The sequence below is a fragment of the Odocoileus virginianus genome, chromosome 6 (assembly GCF_023699985.2).
Source record: "Odocoileus virginianus isolate 20LAN1187 ecotype Illinois chromosome 6, Ovbor_1.2, whole genome shotgun sequence".
Taxonomy (NCBI): domain Eukaryota; kingdom Metazoa; phylum Chordata; class Mammalia; order Artiodactyla; family Cervidae; genus Odocoileus; species Odocoileus virginianus.
This window is the reverse complement of record NC_069679.1, coordinates 79,271,027-79,287,859: the sequence shown is the minus strand read 5'-3', so window position 1 is coordinate 79,287,859 and position 16,833 is coordinate 79,271,027. Positions and strand designations below refer to the sequence as shown.

Here is a 16,833-nt window from a genome sequence, read left to right as displayed (position 1 = left end):
GATGGGTCAGGGCCAGGAGCCTGGTCAAGGAGCTCTGGTGTGATCAAGCAATAGCAGGAAGGCAGAGCAGCTGGAATACAGTTAACAGTGAGGAGAGCTGTCGGAAATGAGAGCAGTGGGACGGTCGGGGCCAGATCAGAGGGCCTCAGGGCTGCTGTAGCATTGCTGCTCTGAGAGAACTGGAGAGCGCCTTACTTTGTGCAGAGGAATGCCCAGGTCTAGCTTAAGTTTTAAAACGACAGCTCTGTTCTGTTGAGAATATACCAGAGGTTGGCAGATTGTTCTCTAAAGGAGCAGAAAGCAAGCATTTTAAGTGATATCATGTGATATTTCTTTCTGACTGTCTTCACTTAGTGTGATCATCTCTAAGTCCATTCGTGTTGCTGTAAATGCTGTTATTTCATTTTTTTTTTTATGGCTGAGTAATAAAAATGTCAACTCCAGTGTTCTTGCTAGGAAAATCCCATGGACAGAGGAGTCTGAAGGGCTGTAGTCTGTGGGGTCACAAAGAGTTGGACATGACTGAGTACTTGCTAATTAATAATATTCTATGTATGTATATTCCACACCTTCTTAAACCAGTCATCTGCTGGTAGGCATATGGGCTGATTCCTTGTCTTGGCTGTTACAAATAGTGCTGCTGTGAACACTGGAGTGCATTATCTTTTAGAATTAGAGTTTTAGTCTTTTCTGAATACATGCCCAGGAGTGGGATGACTGGATCATATGGTAGCTCTATTTTCACATTTTTAAGTAACCTATTAAGGAATTTCTCCCATACTGTTTTCCATAGTAGATGTACCAGTTTACATTTTCAGCAAGAGTTCCTGGATTTCATATACTTTTTATGTCTCAAAGTACTCTTAAAAAAAATGTTTTTTTAAAACCAGTAGTCCGTAGGGGGACCAGAGAGGTACAATAGAGACAATTGAATAATTGAAGGAAGAGAGATGATAATGGTCCAGATGATAGCAGTGAACGAGTAGGAAGAGCTCATATTCTAACTATATTCTGTATGTTAAGCCAAAAAGACTTGATGATTTGGATGTGGGGCGGGGTAGGGGTGGGGGGAAGAAAGAGAAGAATCAAGAACAACTTTAAGATTTTGGTCTGAGCGCCTTGAAGGATTTGCAGTCAACTGAGATGGGGAAGGCTGTAGGTGACATGGCTTTTGTGATAGAAAATGAGTTGTTTAGTTTTGGACACATTGACTTTGAGATGGCTGTTAGATATCAAGTAGAGTTGGTAAGGAGGCAGATGGATATACACATACAAGTTTGGAGAAAGGTCTGGTCTAGCGATGTACTTTTGGGTATCTTTGTATATAGTTAGCATTCGAAATCTTGTGACCTTATGAGATCACTTAGGGAACAAATGTTGCTAGAAAAGGCAAAAGAACCTAGGACTGAATTCCAGGTTATCATGACATCATGATGTTGATGCAAAAAGAGAGAGCAGCAAAGGCCTTTGAGAAAGAGCTCTTTGTGAGGTAAGTGGAAAACTAGGATAATACGGGGTCCTAAAAGCAAAGGGGAGAGACGGCATCAGTGGGGAGGAAGGGGAGCAGTGGTATCAAGTACTGCGTGTTACTGGTCAGTGACATGGAGACTGAAAACAGGCCACTGGGTTTAGTATCCCGGATTCATGAAGGACCTTAGTGTGATCAGTTTCCATGGAGCTATGGGACTGAAAACCTACTTAAAATCGATTTAACAGAATAAGAGGGAAGCAGTTTGCAACAGTGAGCAAAATCAACTCTTTTGTGACAAAGAAGCAAACGAAATAATGAGAGAGAAGCAGAGTTAAGAATAGATTTTTAAAACATGGGACAAACAATGGCGTGTTTGCATTCTGATGGGGGTGTTGGTAAATGGGAAGAATCCGAAGTAACTTTATTATTTTACAAACAATAGCCAAAAGAGGAAAGTCTGTACTCCATTTACTAGAAAGTGGGCATTCTTGTCTATAGTAATTATACAAGGTGTATAATATGCAGAGACAACATGAAGTACTCTAATTTAGTTAGAATAACTACCTGTAAAAAGTTTTTGATGTTTGATTGACAATTTTATTTGCAACTTTAGAATTCAGGAAGACGTTTCTTTTGTGATAAATTTTATGACTCACTTATATTAAAGAAACTGAGTTGATGCCTTAATTTTCCTCCATTAAATTTCTCTGTAACAGAGGCATTTGATATCATTCCATTGACCTTAGAGCTATCATCATTAACCTTATTTACCTGTAAATTTATTATCCAAAGTCAATGATGATACTTCCTTTTAATAATATATCCATATGTTAAGGCTAATACAAATTTCTCCACTTTGTCCTATCCTGAAAAGGATGAACTCTTAGTTAATTCAAAGCATGCACAATCAGAGAAAACATAAGTTAAGGAAACAAATCAGGGATTGTCAGCTTCTCAGTTCCCATTTAACACTCGGCTGACAGCTGTCAGAGGACTTTGTAACTGGATAGCCAAAGTCATGGAGACAATTATCAGGTTCTTTGAAGAGATTATTCGAAAACAATTTCCATCTATTTCTGTGGAATTAAAACGTTAGATAATCTATTGATTTTCCAGTCTGCTGGAGTGTATAGCTCAGACTTTGAACAAGTGAATAGATTGAGTTTTTGTATTTCAATTAATTATTGCTTAAATTAGGCCATCTCAGTACATAAGAGTACTTTGTGTAAGACAAAGCTGAGGATTGCCTCAGGCATGTTTGAGATTGATTCGACAGAACCATAAAGCAAACAGATGGATTAGATGCTTCTTTTTAAAACAAAATTTTGAAGTCACTTTATTTATTATGTTGTTTGTTGTTGTTTAGTCACTAAGTCATGTCTGACTCTTTGTGACCCCATGGACCCGCCATGGAGCCCACCAGGCTCCTCTGTCCATGGGATTTCTCAGGCAAGAATACTGGAGTGGGTTTCCGTTTCCTTCTCCAGGGAGTCTTCCCAACCCAGGGTTCAAAGCTGCATCTACTGCATTGGGAGGCAGATTCTTTACCACTGAGCTACCAGGGAAGCCCGTTTATTAGTTATAGCTACAGTGAATCTTTGCCATTGTGTGACAACTTTGTACAGTGATTAGGAAGACATATCAGGAGACACATTGCTGTGGTTAGAATTTCAGTTTCATTCTTACTAGGTGTAGGAAACATTTCCATTTCCAGTTTTCTTCTATCTAAACCATTGATAGTACTCGTTTAGCGTTTATTAAGTATTTAGTATTTGATAGTATTATCAACCTCATGGATCTCTTGTGATATTTAAATGAATTAATTTTTTTTCTTCTTTCACTTTTTTCTTTTTTCAGTCTGTTAGTTCACTTGCTTAGTTGTATCCGACTCTTTCTGATGCCATGGGCTGCAGCACACCAGGCTTCCCTGTCCATCACCAACTCCCGGAGCTTGCTCAAACTCATGTGCATTGAGTCAGTGATGCCATCCAACCACGTCATCCTCTGTCATCTTCTTCTCCTCCTGCTTTAAATCTTACCCAGCATCAGGGTCTTTTCTAATGAGTAAGCACTTTGCATCCCATGACCAAAGTACTGGAGTTTCAGCTTTAGCGTCAGTCCTTCCAATGAATATTCGAGATTAATTTCCTTTAGGATGGACTGGTTGGATCTCCTTAAAGTCCAAGGGACTCTCAAGAGTCTTCTCTAACACCACAGTTCAAAAGCATCAATTCTTCGGCTCTCAGCTTTCTTTAAGGTCCAGCTCTCACATCCATACATGACTATTGGAAAAACCATAGCTTTGACTAGATGGACCTTTGTTGGCAAAGTAAAATCTCTGCTTTTTAATATGCTGTCTAGGTTGGTCATAACTTTTCTTCCAAGGAGCAAGTGTCTTTTAATTTCAAGGCTGCAGTCAGCATCTGCAGTGATTTTGGAGCCCAAGAAAATAAAGTCTGTCACTGTTTCCATTGTTTCCTCCATCTATTTGCCATGAACTGATGGGACCAGATATCATGATCTTACTTTTTTGATGTTGAGTTTTAAGCCAGCTTTTTCACTCTCCTCTTTCACTTTCATCAAGAGGCTCTTTTTTCCTCTTTGCTTTCTGCCATAAGAGTGGTGTCATCTGAATATATGAAGTTATTGATATTTTTCCCTGAAATCTTGATTCCAGCTTGTGCTTCATCCAGCCTGACATTTCACATGATGTACTCTGCGTAGAAGTTAAATAAGCAGAGTGACAATATACAGCCTTGACGTACTTCTTTCCCAATTTGGAACCAACCCGTTGTTCCATGTCTGGTTCTAACTGTTGCTTCTTGACCTGCACGAAGATTTCTCAGGAGGCAGGTAAGCTGGTCTGGTATTCCCATCTCTTTCAGAATTTTCCATAGTTTGTTGTGATCCACACAGTCCAAGGCTTTAATATCACTATTGAAGCAGAAGTAGATTTTTTTCTGGAATTCTCTAGCTTTTTGTATGATTCAGCGGATGTTGGCAATTTGATCTCTGGTTCCCCTGCCTTTTCTAAAACCAGCTTGAACATCTGGAAGTTCATGGTTCATGTACTGCTGAAGCCTGGCTTGGAGAATTTTGAGCATTACTTTACTAGCATGTGAGCTGAATGCAGTTGTGTGGTAGTTTGAACTTTCTTTGGGATTGGAATGGAAACTGACCTTTTCCAGTCCTGTGGCCACTCCTGAGTTTTCCAAATTTGCTGGCATATTGAGTGCAGCACTTCCACAGCATCATCTTTTAGGATTTGAAATAGCTCAACTGGAATTGCATCACGTCCACTAGCTTTGTTCGTAGTGATGCTTTCTAAGGCCCACTTGACTTCACATTCCAGCATATCTGGCTCTAGGTGAGTAATCACACCATTGTGGTTATCTGGGTCATAAAGATCTTTTTTTGTATGGTTCTTCTGTGTATTCCTACCACCTCTTCTTAATATCTTCTGCTTCTGTTAGGTCCATGCCTTTTCTGTCCTTTATTGTGCCCATCTTTGCATGAAATGTTCCCTTGTATCTTGAATTTTCTTGAAGAGATCTCTAGTCTTTCCCATTCTATTGTTTTCCTCTTTGCATTGATCACTGAGAAAGGCTTTCTTATCTCTCGTTGCTATTCTTTAGAATTCTGAATTCAGTTGTATATATCTTTCCTTTTCTCCTTTGCTTTTCGCTTCTCTTATCTCTGCTCTTTGTAAGGCCTCCTCAGACAACCATTTTGCCTTTTTGCATTTTTTTTCCTTGAGGATGGTTTTGATCACTGCCTCCTGTACAGTGTTATAAACCTCTGTCCATAGTTCTTCAGTCACTCTCTATCAGATCTAATCCCTTGAATCTGTTTGTCATTTCCACTGTATAACCATAAGGGATTTGGTTTACGTCATACTTGAATGGTCTAGTGATTTTCCCTACTTTCTTCAGTTTAAGTCTGAATTTGGCAATAAGGAGTTCATGATCTGAGCCGCAGTCAGCTCCTGGTCTTGTTTTTGCTGACTGTGTAGAGCTTCTACATCTTTGGCTGCAAAGAATACAATCAACCTGATTTTGCTATTGACTGAAATCTGTTGATAATATCTGGTTACGTCCATGTGTAGAGTCATCTCGTGTTGTTGGAAGAGGGTGTTTGCTATGACCAGTGCGTTCTCTTGGCACAACTCTGTTAGCCTTTGCCCTGCTTCATTCTGTACTCCAAGGCCAAATTTGCCTGTTACTCCAGATATCTCTTGACTTCTTACTTTTGCATTCCAGTTCCCTGTGATGACAAGGACATCTTTTTGCTGTTAGTTCTAGAAGTTCTTATAAGTCTTCATAGAATCGTTCAACCATTCAACTTCATTGAACCTTTCAATCATTCATCTTCAGCTTCTTTGGCATTAGTGGTTGGGGCATAGATGTAGATTACTGTGGTATTGAATGGTTTGCCTTAGAAACGATCAGAGACCATTCTGTTATTTTTGAGATTGCACCCAAGTGCTGCAATTTGGGACACTTTTGTTGACTGAGGGTTTTTTTTTCCTTTTTTAGTTTTTTAAAAAAAATATTGAGGTATAGTTAATCAACTATACAGTGTTGTATTTCAGATGTACAGCAAAGTGAATCAGTTATGCATATACATATATCCACTGTTTATTAGATTCTTTTCCCATATAGGCCATTACAGAATATTGAGGAGAGTTCCTTCTGCTATGCAGTAGGCCCTTATTAGTTGTCTACTTTATATTTTGTACCATGTATATCAATCCCAACCTTCCAATTTATCCCTCCACCTCTTCCCCCCTGGTAACCACAAGTTTATTTTCTATACGTGTAACTCTACTTCTGTTTGGTAGTTAAGTTCATTTATAGACCTTTTTCAGATTGCACTTATCAGTAATATCATATGATATTTGTCTTTCCGTCTGACTTACTTCACTCAGTCTGACAATCTCTAGGTCCATCTATATGGCTGAAAATGGCATTATTTCCTCATTTATATGGCTGAGTAATATTCCACTGTATATATGTACCGCATCTTCTTTATCCTAAATGAATGACTTTTGATAGAACAAGCTTAAAGCAGCACGTGGGACCTAGTAGGAGCCATGACAGAGTTACTGCACACATCTACACATACATGTGTGTGTTAGCTATTAACAGAGAAAGTGCTTTAAGGTTTAGGGTTTAAGAGCTCATGTCTTTCCAAAAGGATTAGATACTTCTGGACACTTCTTCCAACCATTGATTTTGTTGTGGTTGTTATTGACTTAAAAAGTTAAAGAATCCTTCTGCAGAAATGGTGGACAGTACTAAGTAATTGCTTTAAGAGGCCATCATATGAAATTATTAGCCCCTGCATTTCCTTTTCAGCTGAGGAGATGATAAAAAGCACCAGCTACATATTTCTTTCTCATTATGTATAATCACCACCTCATTCCTGAACCACTGAACCCCTGCTACTACTATATTCTGCACCTTCTCATTGTCTCCATCATCAGCCTACGGTGATGATTCTTGAAAAGTTTCTGAATATATCCTGGATGCAGCATCCAGACCCCTTTCCACTTTTTTGATGGTGGAATGAGGGACATAGCAATGATATTTGTATGACCTGGAGAGGGACAGGAAGAATGAACGGGTTGGAAAGAGGGTATTAAGACTAGGATAGGGTGGAAGGATTGGTGTAGGTTGAGGGTCTTCCAGATGGAAGACACAGTATGGCTGCAGGGTGAGTGGATACCACAGGCAGCATTTAGGCTGGATGAAGAAGCAGAAGGAAATGCTTTCATTTCCTCCAACTGTTGCTCCCACCATTGGCTCAAGTGCACTAATTAAAATGAAATAAGTAGCAACTTGGATGTCTGGGAAGACATGAGTGCCAGAGGTGTGTGCTCACTTTTTCCTTTTCTCCAGAGTCGGCCCACAGATGGTGAAAACAGGTATGATGTCAGGCATCTCCTCTTTCATCTGGACCGTGGCATCAACTGGTGGGGTATCTCATTTCTCCAGCATTTGCTGAAGCTATTAATACTTCCCTGGGTTCCTCTGCTGTCAGAGTGCTTAACAAACGCTTAGAGAAGTTAGAGAAATACCTGAGAGTAAATTGAGCAAAATGGTTCTAATTTGTTATTAATGAAAAAAATCCTAGGAGTCCCATATTCCCACAGATACACAAATCACCTGCCAATATTTTGTTTGACAATATCTTTGTCCACTATCATTCCAGAAGTCTTTTCCATGTGGTGTCTGGGAAACTGATGTGGAATGTAGTAAAATTTAAACCTGGGATTTACTTTAAAAAAAAAAAAGGTAGGGATGAAACTAGTCTTGTTTTTCTCAGCTTTTGCCTCATCTGTTTAATATGGTCCTTGCTGAGATACTTGAAAAGCCTCCGAGAGAACTGAGGCTTTCTCAGTTTCTCAGACTTTTTTGCGACTCTCTTTGGGGTCAGTCCTCACATGGCAGGGCCTGTGGTGAAAAAAACCTGAGTCACAGGAATAAATTATAAATAGTCTTTTGTTAAAGTACTTCCCATGTAGTGGGCATATCTATATTGCTGTTTTGATTGTAAATTTCTCAATGACTAAAATCCTTTATTTATATCACATTACAGTGAATTATTAATACCTCATTGCATGATTTCCAAATGCCTGAACTATTTCTATAGTTCATTGTGACTCTTAAACAATAAACATAAATAAACTCTTAAACATAAGGAACTGTTATTTTTTTTTAAGACTGGATGGTACAGGGATGAGACACAGTTAAACTTTTCATTGCATGCTGTCCAAGAACAAATGTCCATCACCTCCTACTCCCTCTCCATATAAAATACTTCAGTAAATGAAATAGAATATTCCCCAATATTCTCAAATTCCCAAAACAGATTACAAAATTATACTGAATGGGTGATGAAATTGAAGTGGTTCACACAATCTTGGTTTCCTTACTTTATTCAAAGTTTTACTTTTTACTTATAATTCATAATACAGATAACAATTTGTTGTTTAATTTTCCTTATGCCACTTTTACAGCAGTGCATTTTAAGGGAAATGAAAATTCTGATTTAATGTGAATAGGTTGTCCAGTAGAATAAATTCTAAAGGGCTTTTACTTTCTTAGTGTTTAGCTTATCAGGTATTGCTGCAAAGTAAGCACTTTAAAACTCATTGTTTTGTTTTGTCAAATCCTAAAAAGCTAGATTTCATAGTGGTTAGGTTTTTGTTCAAGTGACCTTCAATGTGATATCTGCCTCCCACCCTTAACAACTCTACAGACAATAACTCAACTACCTGATAAACTTGGCCATTTTGTACCTTTCTTTAAATGCCACATTTTAATTGTTAATTATTTTAAAGCATAATATTAGTATAATAATTTCCATTCTGATGTTTTTAAAAAGTAAGCATATGATAAAAAAGAATTAGCAGTACAGAGGAATACCAGTTGAAAAGTTTTCATCTACAGTGTGTTAGCATGAGCTGCCATAACAAAATACCACACATTGGGTGGCTTAAACAACAGAAACTTATTTTCTCACAATTCTAGGGGCTAGAAATCCAAGACTGAAGTGTTAGCAGACTGTTTCTGGTGTGGGCTCTCTTCCCGGCTTGCAAATGGCCACCCACTCGCTGTATCATCACAGAGCATTTCCTCTGTGCGAATGTGAGAATGGGAGTTGTGGTGTGTCGTCTTCTCATAAGGATGCCCGTCCCATGGGATTAGGGCCTTACCCTTTTGACCGCATTTAACACCAGTTACGTCCATGAAGGCCCTATTCCAAATACACTCATGTTGAGGGTTAGGGCTTCAGCCTGAATTTGGGGGGACTCAGTTCAACTCCTGTAACAGTACTCAATTCCTAGTCCCAACCCCTAAAGAAAACTACTTTTAGTCATTTTCTGATTTTAATTCTGCTGCAGGTTATTATTGTATTTTTGTTACACTTAGGTACCTGATATTTGAACTACAGATATTTAGACAATATATCTTTTGTCTGCACATAAGGGAGGTGAGGAAATTAGTTGTTTTAACATAATCTCTCCTAGCTTCCACCCTTAAAATTTGGAGGCTGGTGTTAATTTTAGGCTCTTTAATTGTTTGATTTTATAACAAACTTCTATTTCTTATTCTGTTAACTGTGGGCAGTCTCTCATCCCTCCGCATTGTGTAACATAGGGAATTAACTCCTTTATCATGTCCTTCTCCTTTACTGTTCTCCTCCCTCTCCTGACTTTTGTCAGCAATACCATTACTTTGACTTGTCAAGGTTTGTAATATTTATATTCTATTGGGAAATATGAGTCATATAATTTGATTTTAAAATATTTATAAAATTATAGCACACAAATCTTATCAACTGTAAAACCAAGAGTGTGTCAAGAGCCATTGAAAAGGAAATTACATCATATCTGTAGTACTACTTCAAGTAATTTTTCATATGGGAGATATGGGTAGTGTTAGAAAATGACTCTTCTGCAAATGTAAACATTTTCCAAAGATTTTATTCAACTTAAAATTTGATGACAATATCAGCAAATTGTTAAAATTGGTCCAAATATGCACTTAAGAAGTTAAGTACCTATATGGCAACCCACTCCAATATTCTTGCCTGGAAAATCCCATGGGCGGATGAGCCTGGTGGGCTACAGTCTATGGGGTCACACAGAGTCAGGCATGACTGAGCAATTAATATTTTCTCTTTCACTTTCACCTAAAAGCAATTTTAAGTGTTATGATAAAACTGCTGGGTTAGATACAAAGCTGGTCAACATCCAGTGGGTCCACAAATCATGCAGAAGTTGGTTGAATCTCTATCAGATCAAGATCATCTAGACAAGTTAACCTCTGTCCTTATCAAGTGGCAGATTGCCTTGACAATAGGAAGTCAAGCCCAGCACTGCACTGAAAACACACCCAAAAAAAGTTATCTTTTGGCTTAATTCCAACTTTTGGATAATTTATCTGACATAAGTAACCTTCCAAGTACTTGCAATATAAATCGTGTCATTATTTTGCCCTTACACTTGGATGAAAATTCAACTGGGTATAGGATCCTGGATTTATTAATTTATTTATTTTTGTTTCACATAATATACATGTTTCAATGCCATTCTCCCAGGTCATCCCACCCTCACCCTCTCCCACAGAGTCCAAAAGACTGTTCTATACATCTCTGTCTCTTTTGCTGTCTCACATATAGGGTTATCATTACCATCTTTCTAAATTCCATATATATGCGTTAGTATACTGTATTGGTGTTTTTCTTTCTGGCTTACTTCACTGTGTATAATTGGCTCCAGTTTCATCCACCTCATTAGAACAGATTCAAATGTATTCTTTTTAATGGCTGAGTAATATTCCATTGTGTATATGTACCACAGCTTTCTTACCCATTCATCTGCTGATGGGCATCTAGGTTGCTTCCATTTCCTGGCTATTATAAACAGTGCTGCGATGAACATTGGGGTACATGTGTCTCTTTCAATTCTGGTTTCCTAGGTGTGTATGCCCAGGAGTAGGATTGCTGGGTCATATGGCAGTTCTCTTTCCAGTTTTTTAAGGAATCTCCATACTGTTCTCCATAGTGGCTGTACTAGTTTGCATTCCCACCAACAGTATAAGAGGGTTCCCTTTTCTCCACACCCTCTCATTTATTGCTTATAGACAATAGCAATGAATAGCAGCCATTCTGACTGGCGTGAAATGGTACCTCATTGTGGTTTTGATTTGCATTTCTCTGATAATGAGTGATATTGAGCATCTTTTCATGTGTTTGTTAGACATCTGCATGTCTTCTTTGGAGAAATGTCTGTTTACATCTTTGGCCCATTTTTTGATTGGGTCATTTATTTTTCTGGAGTTTAAAATACTTTTTCCCAAGGCATTGAAAACATTGCATCATGTCCTCTAGTATACAATGTTGTTAACTTGAATTAAAGGTCACCCTGATTGGAGAAGGAAATGGTAACCCACTCCAGTATTCTTGCCTGGAGAATCCCTGGGACAGAGGAGCCTGGTGGGCTGCCGTCTATGGGGTCTCACAGGGTCGGACACAACTGAAGTGACTTAGCAGCAGCAGCAGCTACTTGTTAGTTGTTTATAATAACTGACATTTTTTTTCTCTTTCTCTCTCTTCATTCACTCTCGAACATTTTACAGCTCTCCTTTACTTTTGGTGTTCTGATACTGTATATGGACTGTTCTACATGTGAGTCTTTTTCATCCATCCCCATAGTACTTAGGAGACACTGTCAATCTGCTCAAGAAGTTTTCTTCTTCTGTGGCTCTGGTTATTATTACGTTTTCTATATTTTCTCTAAAACTGTTATACTTATGTTGGACTTTGAGGTTGATCTTCTGTATCTTTCAACTTTTGTCAGATACTTCATATCTTTATTTATTTGTTCAACATTCTAGAGTTCTTCTACTTTAGCTCCTGGTCCTTCTGTTAAATCTCTTGCTTTGGCAGTCCCATTTTAAATTTGCCAAAACTCCTTCTTGCTTTTGATTATTAAATTTATCTGATATTATTAATTAGAAATTTAAAAATAATACTGTGTTTCTGAACAGACTTTTCTGGAGTAATGTTCTGTTTGTTCAATTTGCTCTCTTTTTTCATGCTATTGATATGCACTTCATTTTTCTCAAAAGTCTGGTAATTATTATGGTTCATTTTTTATTTTTGCTTAAAGAATGAGGATGGTTCGTGTCAGCAAATGATGTAGATCTCCCTCCCCCTTTCGCTGGCTGGGCACTGATATTGATGCCTTTGCATCAATGACCAGGCTTCACTTAACAGTGTGAGGGAGGAGGTGGGCAAGTGAGTTCAGGTCTCTGCTTCCTGCCCCCTGCCCTAGACCAGAAACTTAGCCCTATGTACACTGAACATTCACTTTCTTTCCAGTCAGTTTCTTGATTTCAACCTGGGAAGAACCCTGAATGTGTCAGTTATTCTAACTAAATGGAATGAGAGGCGATGGGAGGGGCCAGGTGAGATGGACTTGCAATTAATGTTTGCAGGATGTGTTGTGGGTCAGCTGCTGTCCCTAAGGCGTTATAAACCCATCTATTATGCCACATTCTCAGTATAGACCATTAACATATTTTAATATTGTACTCTGTATAGGTCTAATAAGGCAAAATAAGGTCTAATAAGCCCCCAAACAAGACTGATAAAAATCTAAGATGCTAATAAGGCTTATTTCAGCTAAAACCTGGAAAATCTGAGGCTTAAAGTTGATTGTTACACTTCATCACAAATGTACATGCTGTTTGAGTGCTATTATTTGAAATGATTTTTATTTTCATAATTTGCCTCTTAATCCTGTGACTTCCAGACTCTGGGGTCTCTTGGGACTCTGCTCTGCAGGGAAGACCATTCTCCCACAGCTCCCACCTTATCCTGTGAATGAGTTCTAGGCTGGGACCTTCTGCACCCTAAGTCATCCACCAAGAGTCAGACACTATCTTCATTACTATCTTCATTACTAACTGAAAGTCGCTCAGTTGTGGCTGACTCTTTGCAACCTCATGGATTGTAGTCTGCCAGGCTCCTCTGTCCATGGGATTCTCCAGACCAGAATACTGGAGTGGGTAGCGGTTCCCCTCTTCAGGGGATCTTCCCAACCCAGGAATCGAACCCAGGTCTCCCACATTACAAGCAGATTCTTTACCATCTGGGCCACAGAGCACTATATAAATTCCTAGTGTAAATACCAATAATTTTTTTCTCTTAGATATCATTGCCTGTCAATGAATCATAGTTCATTTTACCATGAGTAAATTTGTTCACATAAAGACCATTTACAACCAAGATACAATGTTATACTTAAGTTATTCGTAGTCAATAATTTATTGATATGGATTTATTAGCCAATTTTTTCCTGCCTTTAGTTTTAGCTCACAAATTATAAAAAGCAATACTTTAGAACTCAGCACAGTCATTTCATAGGAAGAAAATTTACTTCATGTCACAAATGCAAACTTTAGCAACAAATCTGTAGAAGTTACTTTTCTAGGACTGTTATCAAAGCATTATTTCAACTACTCAAGGTAAAACATTATTTATCAGAATGTGATGCTTCAAAATGTCACAGATGAAAAACACATGTCAAAGGTAACACATTTGTTTAATTTCATTAGTTACAAGTGAACTTGTGGATAAGTCATGACTTTAGGTGTGTATAACATTTCTACTGAAACATCCAATCCACATCTCAATGATAATCATGAATGAATATGGCTATTGAGAGATTCCAGGTGAGTCAGGGTCACCATCTCTGGGGACCCAGTGGGCCCACCAGCCCAGCTCCACAGACTTAACAAGAGATTTTAATTCACGCTGTGGTTTTAATCCACAGTGTAGTTCATGAGCACTGAGAAGCAAATGCTGCCTCTGCTTAGGATGAAATTAAGGGGCTGTTTTGACAAATAACCTGGAGAATACATCTATGATAAAAATCCTGACCATATTAAGTAAGGGAGCACTGTTGGGGAATACAGATTTTATGTCCAGTGGTCAACAAGGTTGGAAAAAGCTGACGGTTTCAGAGAGAAGAAACCTCTCTTGATTATTTTAGTGTTGTATGGTATTTCTTTACTTAGCCAATCCCCAAAGACAAATTAAATGTTTCAAATGAGTTTTCATAGTGAAATAGTAACTAACCAACATTTGCAAAAACCAACCTTTTATTTATTATACTGTGTGTATCCGTCTGCTTTTGGCCTGATAATGATAGCTGTGTAGGTCTAGGAATTAGATGAGTGATTCAGAGCCAGCTTGATATGTTGGTCACTCACTAGAATTTCTGGTTCAGATCATAACCAAAAAATGAAAGAGAAAACATTTCCTGGGTCACATATCTAGGCTCCAAAGGGGAGATGGCAGTGCTGAAAGATGAGAAAAACAGAGGTTCTGCTTCCTTATTGTTTTTCTTTCTCTTCCTCATGGCAACCTATGTTTTGAGGGGGAGGGTTATCCATGGAGTTTTAAAACTGGAAGAGGCCATCAAGCTCCTTCATTTCTGCAGACTGCAGAAGCCCAGGAACTTGGCCAAGGTCCAACAATAAACGGATGCCCAGCCTGCTTGGTTAGTAAGCGGGTGATCTAGAATGCCTAGCTCATAATTCCCACTTGCCATTTAGAAGGACTTTCTCGAGTGCATGCTTTTAATGCCAGGAGACTGGCCAAGAAGAGCTCTTCTTAGTCTGCTCAGCCACAACGGCTGAAATCTTGCCAGTTTTCCCAGGCAACAGTTGGTTCCCACTCAGGCAGATTCTTGTGAAGAGATGATTGTTCAGAGTCAGAAAAAAAAACAACTCAAAGCCTTCTCCTCCCCTTCATGTGTCAAAACAGCTGTTCCTTGTATGATGTCCTCTCGGATGTTTCAGTTTTGTGGAAATCAAACTCTCGTGGGTTGTATCAGTGAGCGTGAAATTGAACTGAACCAACACAGAGTCAGTTTTATCTTGTGGTCACCAACCAAGTTAATAATGATTGCCATTTGCTAAATCTTTAGTATGAAATGCTATATAAAAGTAAGCGCAATGTCAACACGGCTCAGTTGATATATATGAAACATTTTACAGTGTCATCGCTGCACTTGACATCCAGTGACTCTTCCAGGAAGTATAGATTACTCTGATATCACCTGGAATTCAGACACGCCAGTTGCCTCTCTTCCTTCTTGGAGGCAATGATTAGGTTACTGCTAGTCCTTCTCCAGACATGAACATTACCTACAGATTAGATCAGCCGTGTGTTGTGTCAATGGTTGGAATGATGCTCAAAAAACCAGCCTAAATCCTTGTACCACTTACAAAACTGTTTGCTTATACTCTTTTGAGGTTTGGTCCTGCTGCTTTGGGGTTAGATGAGAGTTTTCAAGCAGTTCATAGCCATCCTGCACGTTGGGGAGACTCTGCCTCACATCTGGGGGAACCTTTTGGACCCGAATACTGGTGCTGTTCTTTGGAGAAACTCTCTGACCCCGGTATGCCTGAGCCTGGCGTTTACAGATGCCAAACTTGCTGAGCAGGATAAACACATCCCTCTGGAAGGCTTTGGTGAAAATGGCATAGAGGAACGGATTGGCACAGGAGTTAAGTGGGTAGAAGAGGACCAGCAGGATTTTGGAATTGGTAACGGTGATGAGAGGCTTGTTCATAAGGGCCGACAGAGCATAGAAAGAGATTGGGGCCATGCACATGAAATCAGTGAAGATCAACACAGCCATCCTTTTGGCAATTCTGGTGTCTTTGTCCCCCGGGTTGTAGTGGGGCTTTCGGACTGTGATGTAGATCTTCACGTAACAGGCGCAGACGATGATAAAAGCAACAATGTTGAGCAACAGAACAAGGATAATGTATGCCAGGGCAAGAGGGGTCTCAGTGTCCATGGGCAGGCAGATGCTGACCTTGGCATAGCTGCTTATTCCCACCAAAGGGAGCAGGGCGAGCAGGAAGCAGCAAACCCAGCCCCCCAGCATGATGACGTAGGCGTGCCAGAGGCGGATCTTGCGGTCCAGGTGCATTGCGAAGGTGATGGCGTACCAGCGCTCCAAGGTGATGACCGTCAGGGTGTACACAGACAACTCGCTGGCAAAGACGGTGAAGAAGCCAGCCGTGTTGCAGCCAGGGCCCGTCTGCCAGTCGATGGCATGGTTGTAGTACTCGGACTGAGTGTAGAGGTCTACGGAGGCGATGAGGAGCAGGTACAACCCCATGCAGAAGTCTGCAAAGGCCAGGTTGCACATGAGGAAGCGTGGCACGGTCAGCTTGTAGTGGCTCGTGAGGAGGATGACCAGGACGAAGATGTTGCCCAGGAGAGCCAGCAGACTCACAAACCACACCACAATTCTCAGGGACTTGTAGCCCATGATGTCCTCACAGGGGTTGAACTCATCTGACTTGGGGGTACACACCATGTCCTCACTCCCGCCACACACGGTATAGTCGTAATGGCTGTCAAAGGCCTGCAGGGTCTCCTCCTGGGGGTTTTTGAGCTCTTGGCCAAAACCAATGATCTCATCTTCTTGCTCCTCAAAGAAGACGTAGTAATGAGAGTTGCTGTGGGTATCTTGGAACTTGGAGTTCTCCTTGTACCTGGCACTGCCATCACCCAGATCCTCCTCATATTCCTGGTAGAAGGGACCACTCAAAGCACTCGCGGATTTTCTCTGACGCAGGCCCCGGATACTGCTCTCGTTACACATTAAAGACTGAAGGATTCTGCAAGGCAGTGGACAGAAAGTTACCACTTGTTGAAAACCCACTAATGGTCCCCACCACACTTAGCAGAATGTGCAAACTAAGTCGTATGATACACCGGGTTCTACGTGATGTGGTCAGGCCTGTCTCTCCTGCATCATTTCC

At 39.9% G+C, this 16,833-nt stretch overlaps 1 protein-coding gene across 1 annotated transcript in view; it reads right to left on the bottom strand.

Annotated features, from left to right (window-relative positions):
* Nucleotides 1–9,942: 9,942 nt before the first annotated feature.
* Nucleotides 9,943–16,833, bottom strand: part of TSHR (thyroid stimulating hormone receptor) — a 162,719-nt gene continuing 155,828 nt past the window's right edge. The window contains exon 11 of the mRNA XM_070469729.1: nt 9,943–16,689. Coding sequence (XP_070325830.1) covers nt 15,276–16,689 — 1,414 coding nt within the window. The 3' untranslated portion in view covers nt 9,943–15,275. The remainder of the gene's footprint in view (nt 16,690–16,833) is intronic.